This window comes from Podarcis muralis, chromosome 2 (genome assembly GCF_964188315.1).
Source record: "Podarcis muralis chromosome 2, rPodMur119.hap1.1, whole genome shotgun sequence".
Lineage (NCBI taxonomy): Eukaryota > Metazoa > Chordata > Lepidosauria > Squamata > Lacertidae > Podarcis > Podarcis muralis.
Genome location: NC_135656.1, coordinates 104,428,592 through 104,447,397, shown reverse-complemented (window position 1 = coordinate 104,447,397; position 18,806 = coordinate 104,428,592). Strand labels below are relative to the sequence as shown.

At 47.5% G+C, this 18,806-nt stretch overlaps 1 protein-coding gene across 2 annotated transcripts; it reads left to right on the top strand.

The window, feature by feature from the left end:
- The first annotated feature begins 342 nt into the window (after window positions 1-342).
- CCDC71 (coiled-coil domain containing 71) lies at window positions 343-16,961 on the top strand. 2 transcript variants are annotated; one of them, XM_028719670.2, is made up of 2 exons: window positions 343-481; window positions 15,271-16,961. In XM_028719670.2, exon 2 carries the CDS (start codon window positions 15,332-15,334, stop codon window positions 16,514-16,516), a length of 1,185 nt encoding a protein of 394 aa, XP_028575503.2. In that variant the 5' UTR covers window positions 343-481; window positions 15,271-15,331; the 3' UTR covers window positions 16,517-16,961. The 2 variants fall into 2 exon arrangements, with proteins under 2 accessions (XP_028575503.2, XP_028575504.2); XM_028719671.2 differs by lacking the exon at window positions 343-481 and adding an exon at window positions 13,029-13,109.
- The last annotated feature ends 1,845 nt before the right edge of the window (window positions 16,962-18,806 follow it).

Here is an 18,806-nt window from a genome sequence, read left to right as displayed (position 1 = left end):
GCCAGGAATATTGCGGATTTGGAGAAGGGGGCTCCAAAAGTGCTTGGACATAGGAGGGGGATGGTGGAGAAGACTATGAACATTTTGAAATTAACTGGAAGGAAGAGGCCACTGTGGTGCCTCAATGAGATGGAAGCCAAATGGTTAGCCAGTAACAGATGGATGGAGGGGGAAGGAGTGATTATCTGTGGACGCGGCTTCAGCAGGGTAGGCGGGGGTCTTTGGGTGGGCGTGGCCTCGGGAGTGGGCGGAGCTACGGACGCACCGCGTGGGCGTGGCCGGGGGAAAGGGCTCGACCGTGGGCGTGGCCGCCAGCGGCGGAGGGGGGGCGTTGCCCAGGTGATAAATGTGGAGGGTGGGCGGGGCCGTCCTCGGCGGGGGCCGGAAGCGGAAGTGGCCTCGTATTTCCGGCGCTCCGCGGGCGGCCATGTTGCAGGGGCTGGAACGGCGCAGCGGCTTTTGCTGGGTCCCGCGGCGGCCGGTAGGTTGCGGGGCCGGCGCCGCCGGGCAGTGCGGCCCCCTGATGGGAGCGCTGCAGTCGGGATTCGAACTCGGGGCCCGGGTGGCTCCCAGCCCGCTCTCTCCCCCGTCCCCCCCCCGCGTCGCCCTTCTCCGTCCAGCCATGGGATGCCCCGCCCTTTGCTCCCTCCTTCCCCCGAGGGGGAGTCGCAGGACCGGCCCTCCGCCACTGGCTTTGCTGGTATCCTTCGCTGCAGCAGCCTCTCCCTTGCACCCCCCAGGGCCTTATCCCACCCCACCGAGCCCCGCCCGCCTTTTCTTCCGGGGCTGCTTCTCCCCCCCCCCCCCCGATCTCGCTGGGAGACCCCCGATGTTGTGGCTCCAGTGCCTGCCGGCCCCGATCCTGCCCCTGCAACAGCTGCAGGGATGGATCCCGCCGTGCCCCTCCCAAACTCTGCTGCCACCGAGTAGGGCCGGGCTTAGGGGACCCGTCCTCGCCTTAGGAGAGGCTGTAAATCCAGTTTATCTTTACTCACCGCGCCGCGTTTCAAACCTGCGTTGTTGCCCGAGGTTCCGTTTGTTGCAAAGGTGGGGTGGGGAATATTTGCTGCAGAAGCGGAGGGAGACAGCTCTTTAAATGCCTGCTACCCTTTGCTGGCTTCCCTTGGAGTGGCCTCGGTCATGCTGGTATATCAGTCCTTTCTCCACACAATTTGCACCAAATATGTACATTCACGATAAGCATCTCAACAGGTAGCCGGATGCTCGTTTGGGATCAGTTAGGAGCGCAGGTTTATGTCCCAGTTCCTGGAGACTTTGTTGCGCTCTTCTGCAGGTGGCGTTTGTGTTTTTTTTAAATGAGGGAAAACTAGTCCTGTAACAGCTACAGAAAGAGGACGCTCAGTGTGCACTCACAAACCAACAGTTACAAACTTTTTTGCAGCTCTCGGTCACTACCGTGAGATGCTTAATTAAGATCTCCGTCTCAAGATGATTGGAAACATTTGTTTAGGGTTATTTGCGTGTCCTCTTCCCAGCTAAGGAGCATATCTGGCAAAGTTGAAGGGAGCTAAGAGGCTATGTTTCTTTGTAAATACTTATTTTGTATATTGAAAAACAACTTTTAGCCTTCAAAGTTCTTGAAGAGGCTGACAAAGTTAACAACTCAGTGTAGTTGTAGTCCCTAGCTTATGTTCTAAAACAAAAGCTGGAAAAATAATACCAGAAGTAAGCATTACATTTATTACAGGTTACTATCATAAGTTAAAAGGCCATTAATGAGTAATGGTTACTCATTAAAGCCAGGAATGGCCCAACCAAACACACTTTTCTCTGCCTGGTCACCTGTTCCCAACTTGTCATCCTAATGTAAATTCTGGGCTGTTCCTTCTTTTAAGGCCAGCCAATTTTCTTAAGATTTCTGATGCATGGTTTCTATTCCATTTATATGAGGATCTGAAACCTTTGCATGTTGCAAGTTTCCATTTCTGGTTTGTGGCCATTGACTTACCTGCTCATTTTTCTTAACATTGCAATCCTGTGCAGGTTCACTTTAAAGTAAATCCTCCTCTGCTTACTAATAATGCTCCTTAGACGTGTGATTAGGATCGTAGCCTTAAGACTCCAGTTGCTGCTGGCTTTGCTTGCTTCTAGCATTCCTTTGGATGATAAGTTGCAGCATTTTAACTTTGAAAAATGCATTGGGTGCTCCAGAGTGAGTGATGTTTTGTGGTTCATTTTGGGTTGGGTTCTGTGTTTTAATTGGTTTCTCAGCCTATGAGTCTGAATGCGATTACGTTGGGAATGAGATTATTGATTTCTGTACCCCTTTTTTATTAAGAGCTTCATGCCCCACACATTATTTTTGAAGCAATTTCCATTTTATAAATAAAAGACCTGAGGCCAGTAGCGACTTGTCCAAAGTCGCCTTGTCAATTCATTGAAGATTTGTGATGCAAATTGATGTCCAGGCCAACCACTCTCCACTGGATCAGTCTGGTCTGCTGTTATTTAACTAGTACTGTGTTTAGGGGGGGAAATGCATGGATTTTGTGTATGACATTGGCTGAAAGTAGACATAGTGCCTAATGTGTTTGCTCCTAAAACAGTAGCCCCATGTCATCCACTCTTTCCTTTATAGTGACTAGTGATCTAGAACATGTGACAGGATTGTATCATAGAGTTGCAAGAGCACCTCAAATGTCATTTAGTCCAATCCCCTGTGGTTGCAGGGAATCTACAGGATCCATGATAGCTGGCCATCCAGCCTCTGCTTGGTTCTAACAAAGGAGAATCAACTTTCTAAGGGAGTCTAACATTTCACGTCATCAGGAAATTGTTTCTCTCGTAATTTAAACCATTTGGATTGGATCCTGCCTTCTGGAACAACAGAAAATAATTTTGGTCCATCATCTGCACAGCAGCTCTTTAAATCTTTGAGGATAGCGATTGTAGCACCTCTTAATCGTCTCTTCTCTAGGCAATCATGACAAACGCCTTAGGCCTTTCCTCATAGACTTCAATGCAACTTAGAATTTCATTGGTATTGTTTGTCACACGTTGCACTGCTGATTCATGTTTAGCTTTTGGTCTCATTAAACCCCTACGTCCTTTTCACATGTCAAGCCAGGTGTCTTCCCTACAGATTGAGTGTATATTAGGGGGAGCCCTGCAGATGTTGGGACTCACATCTAGCATTCCTCCCATCCCATCCAGCATGGCCAAGCCTGGGATGATGGGAGTCTAGCAACACCCAGAGGGCTGCAGGTTCCCTATTTGTGGTGTATCTTCCTGCCTGACTGCCAAGCTTCAGTGCCGTTGAAATAAATTTTGCTATCTTTGGCCCACTTCTCCATTCTGTCAAGATCATCTTAGATTTGGTTTCCACCTTCTAAGATATTAGCTATCCAGCCCAGTTTGTTGTCACCTGCAAATTTGATGAGCATCTCCTTCATCCAAATTATTTATAAAGATGTTCAATGTTACCGAGCCTGGGAAAGAACCATGCGCCACTCCACCATGTCACTTCATTTCAGGGTGTGAGATGTTGATTAGTGGTCTTTTGGGACAGTCCATTAGGATTGCCATATCTTGAACAGCAAAAAAGAGGCCCACTGCTCCTACCTGATCTTTGCTGCAATGGCCTTGCTCTGCTGCAGCACTTCTGCTTCCAGGGCACAGCACCCCCCCCAAACCCCAACTCCCCAAAATTTAAAAAAACCCAAAGCCGGACATGTTCTTTAAAATGTAAAAATCCACCCAGATGGGCATGTTGGCCCTCCAAAAGAGGACATGTCCAGGTTTTCCCGGACGTATGGCAACTCTACAGTCCATCAACTAGCCACAGATCCACCTAACACAGTACCATCTAGCCCGCATTTTACCAGCTTGCAAAAATGAATATGGGGGACCTTGGCAAAGCATTGCTGAAATAGATATAGTTCCCTGTTGTACCTCCACTGTTGGAGGCAGTATGCCTCCGAATACCAATTACTGGGGAGAGTGATGTTGTGCTTGCAGGCTTTCCATAGACATCGGGTTGGCCAGTGTGAGAATGGGATGCTGGACTAGAAGGGTTGCTGGCCTGATCCAGCAGCGCTCTTCTTATTTGTTTATTTATTCAATTGTTGATTCACTTTAGCTTGCCCAAGGCAACCGAAAGCGAATTACAACCAAACAAATAGACAATACACCCCACAGAGGTAGACTAAAACCAAGAGGAAAGAGAAATACGTTAAAAACATCCCACCCACTTCTAAAAGGCCACTTATAGTTAAAGACCAAAGGCTTGGTTATAGAGGAAACTGTTTGCCTGGCATCTAAAGATATCTAATGAAGGCGCCAGGTGAGCCGCCCTGGGGAGAGCATTCTGCAAATGGGGAGCCACCACAGAAAAGGCCTGTTCTCATGTTGCCACCCTCTAGACACACAAAGAAAGGTCTCACGTGATGAGCGCAGGGTCCGGGTCAGTTCATATAGGGAAAAGAAAAAGGGGTAGGAATAGGCCTATATATGTAGACTGTCCCTGGATTAAGTGACTTTTCTTCTTTAAGTTCTCACTAATCTAGCTCAAGGTTTAAAAAAATTCCTTCCAGTAGCACCTTAGAGACCAACTAAGTTTGTTATTGGTATGAGCTTTCGTGTGCATGCACACTTCTTCAGATACACTGGAACCGAAGTCACCTTATATATAGTGAGAGGGTGGGGAGGGGTATTACTCAGAAGGGTTGTGGGAAGGGGTGATTGGTTGATAGGTGTGGTAAACCTGTTGACAACTGTTAATGACTGCAATTGGTCTAACAGTGAGAGCCAGTGTGGTGTAGTGGTTAAGAGCAGTAGTCTCGTAATCTGGGGAACCAGGTTTGCTTCCCCGCTCCTCCACATGCAGCTGCTGGGTGACCTTGGGCCAGTCACACTTCCCTGAAGTCTCTCAGCCCCACTCACCTCACAGAGTGTTTGTTGTGGGGGAGGAATGGAAAGGAGAATGTTAGCCGCTTTGAGACTCCTTAAAAAGAGAGTGAAAGGCGGGATATCAAATCCAAACTCTTCTTCTTCTACAGGAAAAAAGCAAGGGGTGAGGTGCCTAAAAATAGCTTTATCATGTACAATGAGATAAGAATCCAATGTCTCTATTCAGACCAGGTCTCTCCATGGTTTTATGTTTGGTAATAAGTTGCAAGTCAACAACTTCTCTTTCCAGTCTATTTCTGAAATTAGCTCAAGCTTGTCGTTTGAACCAGCCAGATGGTTAACTGATAACCAATCGCAGTCTCCATCATTAGAGCCAAAAATGGCAACTGAACATTCCATTTTGGCAACTACAACAATGGTTTAAGGAGCCATTTGGTGCCTAGCTGTGTTTCTAACACTGACATTGTGTGCTAGTTACATATACAGTGGTACCTCTGGTTACGTACCTAATTGGTTCCGGAGGTCCGTTCTTAACCTGAAACTGTTCTTAACCTGAAGCACCACTTTAGCTAATGGGGCCTCCGGCTCCTGCCGCACCGCCGGAGCACGATTTCTGTTCTCATCCTGAAGCAAAGTTCTTAACCCGAGGTACTATTTCTGGGTTAGCGGAGTTTGTAACCTAAAGCATATGTAACCTGAGGCACCACTGTAAATGTTAAGTGGTTGCTGTTTTACAGATAGGAGTGTGAGCTAGATTTTCAACATACCTGTTTAAAAACCATGGACTGGTTAAATCAGGCAGTCCATATGCCCTCTTATAAAATGCCATGTTCCAGCTGACACCTGGATTCTAGCCAGCCTGGAAGATCAAGTATAATATTGGTTCTCAAAATATTATTCAGGGGACCTATAAAAGGTAAAGGTACCCCTGCCCGTACGGGCCAGTCTTGACAGACTCTAGGGTTGTGCGCTCATCTCACTCTATAGGCGCTGTCCGCAGACACTTCCGGGTCACGTGGCCAGCGTGACGAAGCTGCTCTGGCGAGCCAGCACAGCACACGGAACGCCGTTTAACTTCCCGCTGGTAAGCGGTCCCTATTTATCTACTTGCACCCGGGGGTGCTTTCGAACTGCTAGGTTGGCAGGCGCTGGGGCCGAACGACGGGAGCACACCCTGCTGCGGGGATTCGAACCGCCGACAATGCGATCGGCAGGTCCTAGGCGCTGAGGTTTTACCCACAGCGCCACCCCGCGTCCCCAGGGGACCTATATTGACTAACAAAAGCCTGATTTTTGGACCAACCCATCCACATAAAAAGTTTAGCCGCAGGCTAGTGTTGGGTGTACTCTGGGGTGAACACTCAATTAATGTGGAGCAACGGTGAGGCCCAACTAGTTTGGCAAGCATCATGTCTGAAGTAAGCATGTACCCAGAAGCTGAACGCTTTCCAGACTCCTTTGTAACACCCAGAGATTCCGTGGCAGTCATGCAGGAATGCATTTGTGGGCAGAAAAGTTCCCTGAAGCTAGGAAGTTTGAAAACGGCTGCAGTTTGGCATCGTGCAAGGATGGGCAGCCTCTGGCACCTGAATCTAATTTTGGCCAAGTCATGCTCACCTGCCCTGCATCTGACGTAACATACGAAGTCAGGTATGGGGCAGATAAAGACTTGGCTCAGCCAAAGGGAAGTTTGGCCGGCACTGCCAATCAGCTGATCAATGGTGTGTGCATTAATATAGGAAAAGCAAAATGTCACTTAGAAGGGTTTGGAAGATTTTCCTTGAAACTTGAATTTGTTTTATTCTGGATTGGGGTTTTTTTGGGGATGCTTTGGTGCAGGCATGTCCAACCAGTAGATCGTGATCTACCGGTAAATCCCTGGCTGATCGCTGGATCCTTATTTATCGGGGGCTTAAATAAAGTGTACAAAAAGTAAATTTTTAAAAAAGCTCAAAAACTTTGTGGAATCCTCCCCTCAAAAAGCTCAACAAGTCTGGGCAATCCACCCTCCCCATACACGCTTCTCCCTCCAATGACACTGGGTACATCACTGTCAGTTTTTTTTATACTGGGAGTAGATCGCAGTCTCTTGGTAGTTGGACGTGCCTGCTTAGTGTGTTGCAAACTGCTTTGAGATTTTCTCTTGTTAGATATATGTTTAATTATTATTATTATTATTATTATTATTATTATTATTATTATTACTTATACCCCGCCCATCTGGCTGGGCCTCCCCAGCCATTCTAGGCGGCTCCCAACAGAATATTAAAAACGGTAAAACATCAAACATTAAATAACAATAATAATTTATTATTTCTACTCCGCCCATCTGGCTGGGTTTCCCTAGCCACTCTGGGCGACTTTCAACAGAATATTAAAAACAGAATAAAGCTTCAAACATTAAAAACATCCCTAAACAGGGCTGACTTCTGAAGTCTTCTAAAAGTCAGATACTTGTTTATTTCCTTGACATCTGGTGGGAGGGCGGGCGCCACCACCAAGAAGGCCCCTCTACCTGGTTCCCTGTAACTTCTCACAAGGAGGGAACTGCTAGAAGGCCCTCGGAGCAGGACCTCAGTGTCTGGGCTGAACGATGGGCGTGGAGACACTCCTTCAAGTATACTGGGCTGAGTCCATTTAGGGTTTTAAAGGTCAGCACCAACACTTTGAATATATGTTATGATATATGGTATATATTCTATATATGATGTATAGTGTTATGAATACATATATAGAAGTAGTTAAAATAAAAATTGTCGTCTATGCTTAATCAGAACTGCTTGTCGAAAGCAGTGTCTGTAAACAGCAAGAACCTTGCCCTTAGCAATTATGTTCTTTAATAGGAGATTAATAGATGGCCAGATAAGAGGAGGAAAATTTATTGGAATATAATGACAAGGAGTTCGCACAAACAAGGAGAATTGCCAAGGACAAGTTTGGGAGGGATAGGTAACAGAATGTGCAAGCCAAAACCTGCTGAAAATGAATGATTGAGGACGACACCTTAATAAGGTAGTAGGAATTTCTGAGGAGAAGACAACTCCAAAAATGGTGTGTCCAATTGGAAGGCCAGGCAGAGTGTCCACAATCTGTTCATGCATTGCTTTAGCCAATAGTATTGCATAAATGACACGGGTACAAGGATTGCATATGTATTTACCAGATAGAAGAGGAGTATATAAGAAAAGCCGAAGGGAATGCACCGAGGCCAGACCATGCTTGTGGCAGTAGCATTGTGGCTGACCATTTGGCACTGTCTTAATGATTACTAAATCTCTGTTGAGCCTACCTTGTGTACCTGGCTCCTCTTTCCTTAGAAGCTTTTGGCGTACAAAGCAGCATAGAAATGAATAATAATAGATCTCACTGAAAGAAAAATGGCGCCTAGACATTCTGTTGCGGCAACCGTAACCTAGGTTTAAGGTTCCATTTGGCGATTGGCTTATATACCTGAGTTTGTAACACGGGGGCTGGAGACCAAAGCCCTAGAAGAAAAGGTTGCGAAGGAGTTGGGTATAGCTAACATGGAGAAGAGGCAGTATGGTATAGCCACCTTCACATCAGGGCCATCACATACCGGTAGATAGTAAAAGCTAGATGATGGTACAGACTGTTTGGCAAGGAAGCAGATTTCTTTGGGAAATGGTGTGTTCTCCTTTATTAGAGGTTTTAAGAAGAGGCTGGATGGCCCCCCATCAGGGACGCTGTAGCTTCAGCAGAATGTGAAACTATTTTTCTAAGACATAGCCTGCGTTCAAACATGGGGCTTATTGCGATAGTTTTCCTGGCTATAATGCTCTAGCACCTCTGTCCTGATCTCTAACGTTACTTTCACACCGTAGTACCTGTCGTGCTATGGAACTATGGCTTTTGGAGCGTTGTGCTGCCGTGTCACACGAAATTTTATACGGCAGAAAATAACTGTATGCCAGGATACTGCCTCAGATTTTGTCACGTGGAGTTCTAGTGCAAACTGTGATTTCCGAGTTAATTGTGTTGCAAATGGTTTTTTCCCCCCCGGAAGCAACACAGAATTGAGTGCTTAACTTCCGCTGGATTCCACAAATGGCTTTTGCGTTGTGTGAAAGATTACATCTAATGCAGAAATTAATCAGGCAAGGAAGCACCCGGAAAACAGGCTAAAGTGCTTTTTTGAATGCAGCCACCATCTCTCAGACTAATCTGTCACATGAAGTAAGCTCCCCATTGAGCTCCTTGAAGGGAGAATCATAGAGCTGAAAGGGACCATGGGGATCATCTAGTCCAACCCCCTGCAGTGCAGGAATCTTTTGCCCAATCTGGGGCTCGAAACCATGACTCAAGCGTCCCCTCTCTACCGACTGAGCTACCTATGGTGATCATACAGGTGCTCTTGAAGAAACAGGGCTTTCTCGGTGGTGGCCTTGCAGCTGTCAAACTCCCTCCAGAGCCTTTTTTTATAATCTTTCAGAAGGCGTCTGGAAATATTTCTGTTTAGAAGTAGAATGCGATTCTCTTCTGATTCTTACAAATGAGATTCCCTTATGGTTCTTTCTATGCCAGTTCTAAATGGCTTATGTCCCCTGACGCCTTTCTTGTATTCTGAGCCGACCTGGACTGCTCCTTTGAAAGAATGGGGCACTATAAATGATAAGAGTGAGCTTTTTTTAAAAAATGCTACCTCACGCCAGGTAAATTCTCCCAGGCATTGCAGAAGATGCTTAAACTCAGTCATGGACAGATATTTGAGGCGGGAAGTTCCGTAGCTGCGAGACACTCGTGGATAATTCAGAGGCCTTTGCAGGAGATTAGATAGCGCTTTAAAAAAATAGTATTATAGGTATTGAAATATTGGCCATAGTATCCTTGCCTCAGAGGGATACATGGCTTGTCACTCGAGAGAGGTTTGTGTATGTGAGGACAGCTAAAGATATACAGTGGTACCTTGGGTTACATACGCTTCAGGTTACATACGCTTCAGGTTACAGACTCTGCTAACCCAGAAATAGTGCTTCAGGTTAAGAACTTTGCTTCAGGATGAGAACAGAAATCGTGCTCTGGTGGCGCGACAGCAGCAGGAGGCCCCATTAGCTAAAGTGGTGCTTCAGGTTAAGAAGAGTTTCAGGTTAAGTACGGACCTCCGGAATGAATTAAGTACTTAACCCAAGGTACCACTGTATGCACTAGTCTAGGGCCGGGTGCTGTAGGGACTTAGGCCAGAGGTCAGCAAGGTTTACCTCACGTGGGCCGGTTCACTCCAGAGGAGATCCCTCCGTGTGCCAGATCATGCCTGTGATTTCCAGCGTCTGCACAGACGCGATTTCCAGCGCAGCGGAAGTGCATCCCCACGGTGCAGCGGTTTAGCGCAGTGCGCAAGGACTTGCCGAGCAGGCAGCTCGGCTTGGGGGCCGCTTAAACGACCCCCATGGGCCGCTTGTGGCCCGTGGGCCTTAGGTTGCCGACCCCTGACTTAGGCTGTGTAAGCACCATACATTTGAAACACATGACTTCCCCCAAATCATCCTGGGAACTAATCATTCAAGGGTGCTGGGAGCTGTGGCGATGCAAGGGGGAAACGACAAGTCTCAGGATGGGGGCAGTCGTGTGCTGTAAATGTACGGTGCCTACACAGCCTTAAAAAGGGTCTGTGGGTAGAGGAGCATTACTGCAACAGATGGATTTTACCTTGCTAGCTTCTGCCACTGGCTAAACTGAGGGGCAGTGGCGTAGCGTGGGGGGTGCAAGGGGGGCCGGCCGCACCGGCCACAACATCTGGGGGTTAGGGTTAGGGGCACAAATCCATGGGTTAGGGGGTGCAAATACACGGGTTAGGGGGCGCAAATTACTTGCCTTGCCCCGGGTGCTGACAACCCACGCTACGCCACTGCTGAGGGGCCATAGCTTAGCAGTGTGTTTTTGCATTCTGAAGGGCCCTAATTCAGTCACCTGCATCTCCAGGCAAGGCTGTTAATGGCCTTTCTGAAACCAGCTACCGCCTGTCAGTATAGATGATACTACTACTACTACAGTGGTACCCTGGGTTACAGACGCTTCAGGTTACAGACTCCGCTAACCCAGAAATAGTACCCCGGGTTAAGAAATTTGCTTAAGGATGAAAACAGAAATTGCGCGGCAGCGGGAGGCCCCTTTAGCTAAAGTGGTACCTCAGGTTAAGAACAGTTTCAGGTTAAGAACGGACCTCCGGAACGAATTAAGTTCTTATCCTGAGGTACCACTATACTACTACTAATTTTTACTATTCATGTCCTGCCCATCTGGCTGGGTTCCCCAGCCACTCTGGGTGGCTTACAGCACATATAAAAACATAATAAAACATAAAACATTCAAAACCAGAATATCTTATACAGACAATAAGTAAACCATTAAATCAATAGAAACTAACAACAACAATCAGAAGGACCAGTGGTTTGGTCTAGTATCATCTATTTGCATGCTGCCTTTCCACGATCAATATTGTCAAGGAGGCTCGCGGGATGAAAATTACATAATTCACAAGTTACAAAATATAAGAAAATTTGAGCAGTAAGTTAACGAAAGCATCCCATTAAGAAATATTCGATCAAATTAAACAATCCCCTTACAATTCATAATCGGATCTAACAGCAATATACGACAAACAGCAAAAATAATATACTGTACCCCCTCCCCCCCACAAATGTAAGTATAAGCTAGCTTCCTAGATTCAGAGGTTGATAGCAGTGCTCCTTCACTGCAGTGGGCAAGCAAATGTCCATTATACAGATGTCTTCTTAGGTTTGGCCTCTGGGCTTAGAGTGGAGTTTCTTTCAAAGGCGCAGTCAGGGTTGCCTTGCACTCCCATCTTCACAACCTTTGAATTTCCCATTTTTCAAGTGATTGCTCCAGTTGTTGTGGCAGCTCACATTGCTGAAAGTGTGCAGTGTTTATCTTTGTGGTTCAAATGCCCTTGAAACTGCAAGGACTCCCGAGCAGCAATATTGCCAGAAGGTTATATAAACAGCAAATAACCAACCAGGTACTGGGGGAATGAAACCAGCATATTTGAATCTGTTTTATCCTGGTCCAAGAGTCACAGTTCAAAGAGTAAGGGCTCGTTCCCACTTCTGTTTGACTCATATCTTGAGCATATTTTGCACCAATTAATTGCCTCGGATCCGAGGGCTTTTCTCGTTGTTCCGTGGCTGTGCCTTGTGGAAATCCAATCCTAACTGCTGAATGGCGGGGAAACCCAGCCAGATGGGCGGGGTACAAATAATAAATTATTATTATTATTATTATTATTATTTATTAATAATAATGGAAGCTCAGTTAAGCAAAACCTCTCTTTGGATTTTCTGCGCATCAGATAAGATGCAATTTATTCACCAAGGCCGGATTTTCACAAGGCACAGCTGTGTGGCAGCCAGGTTAAAAAAAGAAGCCACAAACATGTACAAATGGTTGTTAACGGTACAATTCAGTTCACACTTAAGGAATCCAGCAACTCTGTCATTTTGCCAGTGTATGAAGAACTGGCAACAAACCCAGCCAAACAGGAGAAAGAAAGAAAGAAAGAAAGAAAGAAAGAAAGAAAGAAAGAAAATGATTATACATTCAACGTAGAGTAGACCCATTGAAATTGATGAACCTAAGTTAGCAATGTTCATCAACTTCAGTGGATCATCTACTCTTGAGGAGGACTAATATTGAGTATGACCCTCCAGTCCTCCACAGTGTCAAGCAGACATAAAACATTCATTTCCATATCAGTTTCTGCTTCTTCACATTTGTCACCATATTTATAATGGACTTACAAAACACTGAAAGTTTGAAACAAGTTTCTCCACCTCTCAGAGTTGGACATTTTTCAGAAAAACAAAACAAAAAGAAAGTCATCTTTCCCACCCTGAATTTTTCTCTTCCCACAAGGCCTTCCCATCTCAAGTGTATGATCTTAAATGGGCTTTGTAGGTTGTGTGTCTGAACTAGTGCATGGTAGCATTGGAACATGTATTCGGAAGCTGGTTGCTACCTATATAGGACCAAACCAGTAAATTGATTAGAGTCAAATGCATCACTTAAGAACCGAAGGAAGGAAGTGGCCCTGGCTTGGTTAGGATTGGGCACAGAGTCCTTGACCATCAGTATGTATTATGGGTGGAGGCCTCATCCATGCTCATAGTTCTCTCTTCACTTTTCAGACTTATCATGCTGGAGTGTCCATGATTCTCAGGTGCGCAACAGGTGTTTCCACATCCTTGAAACTTAAACCTTTGTTCCAGGTGACAATGTTCCTGAACTCCGTTGGCTGGCTAGCCTCCTCTTAAGACTGTTTGGATTTGGGGGGGATGCATCGTCGGTGAAATTATTTTCCTGTATTTGCACCATGACTAGGACATGATATGTAATATGGCCTGGTTGCTGCTGGGCCCTAAACTTCAGTAGACTTATTAAGAATGCAATCAAATGGATAAGTGTTTTGAGCGGCATCCCAGCTGTTCCTGAGCGCGAATATCTCCCCAAGCGTTTCCTGCAGGCATTATGATGAGAAATTTGACTCATCGTGAGATTGGCAGAGCTACTCTTGACGCGCAAGCCTATTTCTTTATCTGATTGAAACATAATTGCAGGATGGTGTGGCCTGCACAGGGGAAGTGTGATTTTCTGGATTTTACTGTTTTATCCTTTTGTAAAACCGCATTGAGGGGTTTTTGTTTGTTAACAAACAAGGGATGTATACAGTTTTTGAAATAAATCAGGGGTCATCAACCTACGGCCCCAGGGGTCAGATAAGGCCCGAGGGACTCGTTTATCCTGCCCTCGTGACCGCCACCCGCCGCTGCCTGCTCTTACCGGCGTGGCGTGGCGCAGGGACCCACTTCCAGGTCGGAGGAACACCGGAAACAGCTTGTGTGCACGCAACATGTGCCCAAATGCTATTTCTGGTGCACATCCGTGTCGGAGGAGGCCTGTGCGCTTGCGCACAAGCTATTTCCGGTGCTCCTCCGACCTGAATGTGCGCTGGAAATAGCGCGGGCATATGGGCATGCGCTCTCCGGCCCACCGCACAATTGTTGCTGGAGACACTGGCCCGAGGCAAGGAAAGCTTGGAGACCCCTGAAATAAATAATAAAGAAATGACAGAATATAAGTGCTCAAGAGTGCACATGCTCAAAAAATAAGTTACTTACGGGCCAGATGATGAAGGATGAAAATAAGTTACAAACTATGGGCCAGATGATGAAGGTGTCATGTGTATTAATGAAAAAGTGTGTGTTTCGTTTGAGTCACCCTCACGCCAGCACCTTTTTACCTAGTCAGCTTGTGCCTTGATCTGCCCTACCCTCTTGGCAACCTATTGCCCTAGCAACTTTTCTCTCTCTTTCCTCTGTTATCAGCAACGGGAATCAAAATGTCCCCCTGTACCTCCATAGAATCAATAGGAAGAACAAAGCCTTAATTGTGATGGGCGGGTGGTCAATAGAATCTTAGTAAGCGACTTCCTTGAAATAGTCTTTGCCTAAGGTGATGATAAGGCGGGGTTAATTTGTTTGAACATAAGAAATTACTTAGACATTTGTTTTGGGTCACCGGTAGACCCAAATGGAAGATACAGGCACTGCTTTATGACATGTTTTGAGATTTGGGGCAGGGGAAAGGTTTGCAATGATCTATTAAAGGTGCTGTGCGAGCATCTCTTTAGGATTATGGCCTGCTGAATCATGAAGAAGTGTTAACGTAAAAGAATGTGAGTCCAGTGACGGGACAGGAGGTCCTCTGCTCCAAGCTCGCCTTTTTGGGGTAGTTTTGGGCAGCTGTGGGAGCATTCTGAAATTTAGACTACCGGATTTTTTGCTCTATAGGACTCACTTTTTCCCTCCTAAAAAGTAAGGGGAAATGTGTGTGTCTTATGGAGCGAATGCAGGCTGTGCAGCTATCACAGAAGCCAGAACAGCAAGAGGGATTGCTGCTTTCACTGCACAGCGATCCCTCTTGCTGTTCTGGCTTCTGAGATTCAGAATATTTTTTTTCTTGTTTTCCTCCTCCAAAAACTAGGTGCGTCTTGTGGTCTGGTGCATGTTATAGAGCGAAAAATACAGTAGCTCCTTAAAATCACATCTGTGGCTGATACAACGCTTTAGGGAAGGGGGGAGATGCAACTTGCTAACTGGTGTGCAGTTCTGGTTTAGGTTTAGTTTTTTCTTAAATTCAGGCAGTTCTGTGTCCTCTGCAGCTTTGCTACAATGTGCTTATTCGGTCAGTGGCGTTCTGGCAGAGTTGACCCCTTGTGATTTTAGGCCTTGTGCTCTTGAAAGGTAAGGCTAACTCACTGCAGAGGTATCTTGGGGCATTGAGAGCCTCCACACAAGAAGAAAAAAATACCCTGTATTTGTCTGTTTCTCGGGTTGTAAGTTAACTGCCTTTTCCCCCTTTTCATTTGAGGTGACCTGCATTGGCTTCCACGTGGTTTGGACCCCTAAGAAGTTCCCGCTAGCCTAATGCCATGAATGTTGAGGTGGACAATGCGGAAGAAAAAGCAGTCCATTCGTGGTCAAGGATCTCCTCCGCAGGACAGAAGGCCTTGGAAGAAGCTCTGCGAGTCTTCAACCCCATGTCCAGGGACCTGTCTGACACGGAGACCCAGCTGGTAGCTTTTCTCCAAGGCCTCAGGGAGGAAGGCTACCAGCCCACCATCCTCCGAAGCAAAGACGTTTATGGGTACATGTCGTGTACTGCCCGTATGCCCAGTCAGGCAAAAGACAGCATTCCCGACACTTCAAAAGCAGCTGCCCCTATTTCAGAAACCGCAAAGGCTCCGGCCCGAAGCACCGTGGTCGTGGCAAAGGTACCTGGCCCCTTAGCAGGCGTTACTGTAAGTTCTCCCGAAGACTCTGAAAAGCCATTGCCGAAGAGCAGTAAATCCACCAACCTCCTGTTGAACTCTTTGAAACGGACACGCTCAGGCACATCAAATGCATCTGCTGTGGGCTTCCCTGCTCACATGTACCCTGGCGTCTACCCGGCCATGAGACTGTCTGTTGTGCTGGAAGCCTTGGTCCCTCTGAAAGCCACAGCCTCCTGCCTGGAGTCCAAATGTGAACAAGGGCGCCTTGGGATTTCACCCTCGGACCTTAAGCTCCTCAAGGCAGCTGGGGCGTCCAGGCAGCCTCCGGCCATCAAAGCTACGAAAATGCCACCCGGTCAGTTGGACCCCAAAGGGTATAGGCACGCTGCGAAAAAAGGACCGGACTCTGGCGCTCTGTCGGTGAGCCTCGTGAAAGGACCCAAGGGTGGCGTTCTGCAGGAGAGCAACGCTTGCAAAGCCTCGGGGGTTCTGAACGGCCGGCTTTCCGGAAGCACCTCCCAGAGCTCCAGTACTGGGACGTCCAGGACGAAGGAGCCGCCCGCGGCCAAAACGGAACGGAGAGGTGGCGGCAGCCGCCAGGAGACGGCCGAGCAGAAGAGGAAAAGAGCGGAGGAGGGGAAGGAGTTGCCGCACAGGAAGAAAACGACCCCCGGCAAACCAGATCTGGCGTCCGCCACGTTGAACCTGCTGAAGTTCCGGGCGATCAAGGTGAACAGCTCTTCCGATGACGAGTTGCGGAGGAGAGCACAGAAGATCCTCCGGGTGAATCTGTCCCCTGTCATCAGAATCCAGCCGTTGCCTCACTCCCGCAGCGTCCCTTGAGGGGCTCGGAGAAGTTGGAGCCGCAGGGCCACGAATGCAGGCGCCATCATGCAGACTCCAGGCCTCTTGCGGGGGGAGTTGATGAGGATATCCACGTTTGCAGTCCTCAGGCCTGTCACTAGCAGCTGGGGAGGAGTTCTGCAGAGTTGGGCAACTGTTGGATTATATATTATTAAAAAAAACCGTTTTGAGAGGCCTCCGAGGCTTCATCCTGATAGATATAAGGCGCAGAGCATTAGCCTTCCTCTAGAACACTTTTCTACCATGCTTTTTTCAACATGGCAGAGCACACATCTGGGATGTGGCGGCACTGGGGATGATTGGTGTACTGTGATATTTTACTTTTCTTTTTTTAAAAAAGCAAACAAACCTGTAAACCTACTTGGTTTTGATTTGATCATATTTTATATACTTATTATTAAATATAAATATCTACGGACTCACATACATGCATTGCCCAAGGGCTGTCAGAATGTGATCCCTTCTTCATCGCCCCCCTACCCCCCAAGTTGGTTTCAAAAGCTTTTCTCTTCAATATGTTGCTAGATTGTTTAATGGAAGGCCTTTGCCTGTCTGCAATGTTGCCTCCCTTTGCGGTAAATCTGAGTGGCTGGCTGCCCTTTACCACCTGCCGGCTCCTTCTTGCTGCCCACGCCACCACCTTATAGAGCTGACTGGGCGATAAAGGTTGCACATCAGCCGGGAGAGTTTATAGAAAGGGAAGGAGAAAACGTTTGCTTTCTCCGGTGCCCTCGTCCCTTCGCTTGACCAGATTTTTTTAATCCCAGGCAGTGGCAGAGGAAAGGGGATATTTGGGGAGGAGAGTTGCCCCCAGATATGGAGACTTTGCATATGAAAACAGTGGCAAGGGAGGACAGACCAAGGCCCCTGGCACACCCCAAGCAAGCAGAAAAGGGTGCCTCATAATTTAGTGCCAAGTTAGTGCCATAGTGGGCAGGAAGGACGCCTCTCTGTGGAAGCCCCTTCTGAAGATCTAGAGTTCAGGGGGGGGCTTTGCTTGCCAGCCACTTGCCTGTGTCCTGTGTTTTATTCTCCAAAGGGCAACTTAGCAAACCATAGTGGAATTGACCCTCCCCTCTCTTTAGTTGTTGTTTTTTTTAAAGAACCTGTGGCTGCTTATGATAAATATTTTCTAGTGCAATCGTTGGAACGTTTCTGCCACCAGACATTTTAGTATGTCTGACCTACAGCCATTGGGCGTCTGAATGTACCCAGGTGTATCCTGCTGCAGTAAGGTGACGAAGAGGTTTTCGGGCTTGATGTAGAAGTGACTGGGCGTGATTCTTGTTGCAAGAAGAATCCTAGAATCCTAGCATTGCATAGTCGGAAGGGACCTAGTCATCTAGTCCAACCACAGCAGAGGCTTTTGGCCTGCGAGGCTTTAAAGCAGCCTTTCTCAACCTTGGGTCCCTGGATGTTTTGGGCCTACAACTCCCATCATCCCTGACCACTGGTCCTGTGAGCTAGGGATCATGGGAGTTGTAGGCTGAAAACATCCGGGGACCCAAGGTTGAGAACCACTGCTTTAAAGGTTCTTATCCTTGCCAGCACCTCCAGTATTTCAAGAAGAGTATGCTTCAACTTTGTGCCACGTTTGCAAACCCAAGCTTGTTTTAAACCTGTTGAACCACTGTGGTGGAAGGTGAGGGAACTTCTCCACGAGCCATTGGCAGATGCTCTTGACTTTGCAGAGCTGCCAGCACCATCATTCTGGAAATCTGCCTTCTCACGCCTATGCTGGGACAATCTTTGCTTTTAGCACAGCGGCTCATCTAAGTAGCTGCTTGGCATCTTTCCATTTGGGGGTGGGGGTCTCTAGATTTGAGTGTCTCCTCTCAGTTGAGGCAAGGAGAACATCTCGCCTCTTCTGGCTACAGCTCCAGCACTTGGGCCTGCCCCAGTTAAGCTGCTTTCAGAAAACATTCTCTCCAAAGGATAATAGCTTTCCTTTCTGCGATCACTTCTGAGTTAGGTACCGTATTTTGCGCCCCATAGGACGCTCCGGCCCATAGGACGCACCTAGTTTTTTTGGGGGGAAATAAAGAAAAAAAAAATTATTTTCCCCCCAGGAAGAACTGGAAGAACCAGGTCGGGGAACAGCGGGAAGGCACGCTCTGCCTCCCCGCTGTCCCCCGAGCTTGTGGGGCTGGCGATGGGGAGAAGTGCGCTGATCCCGGGACTGCAGGCAGCTCTGTGCGGCCATCCGGGGCGGGGCGGGACTTCGCGCCCGGCTCCCGGTGGCCGCGCAGAGCTGCGCTGAGCCCGGGAC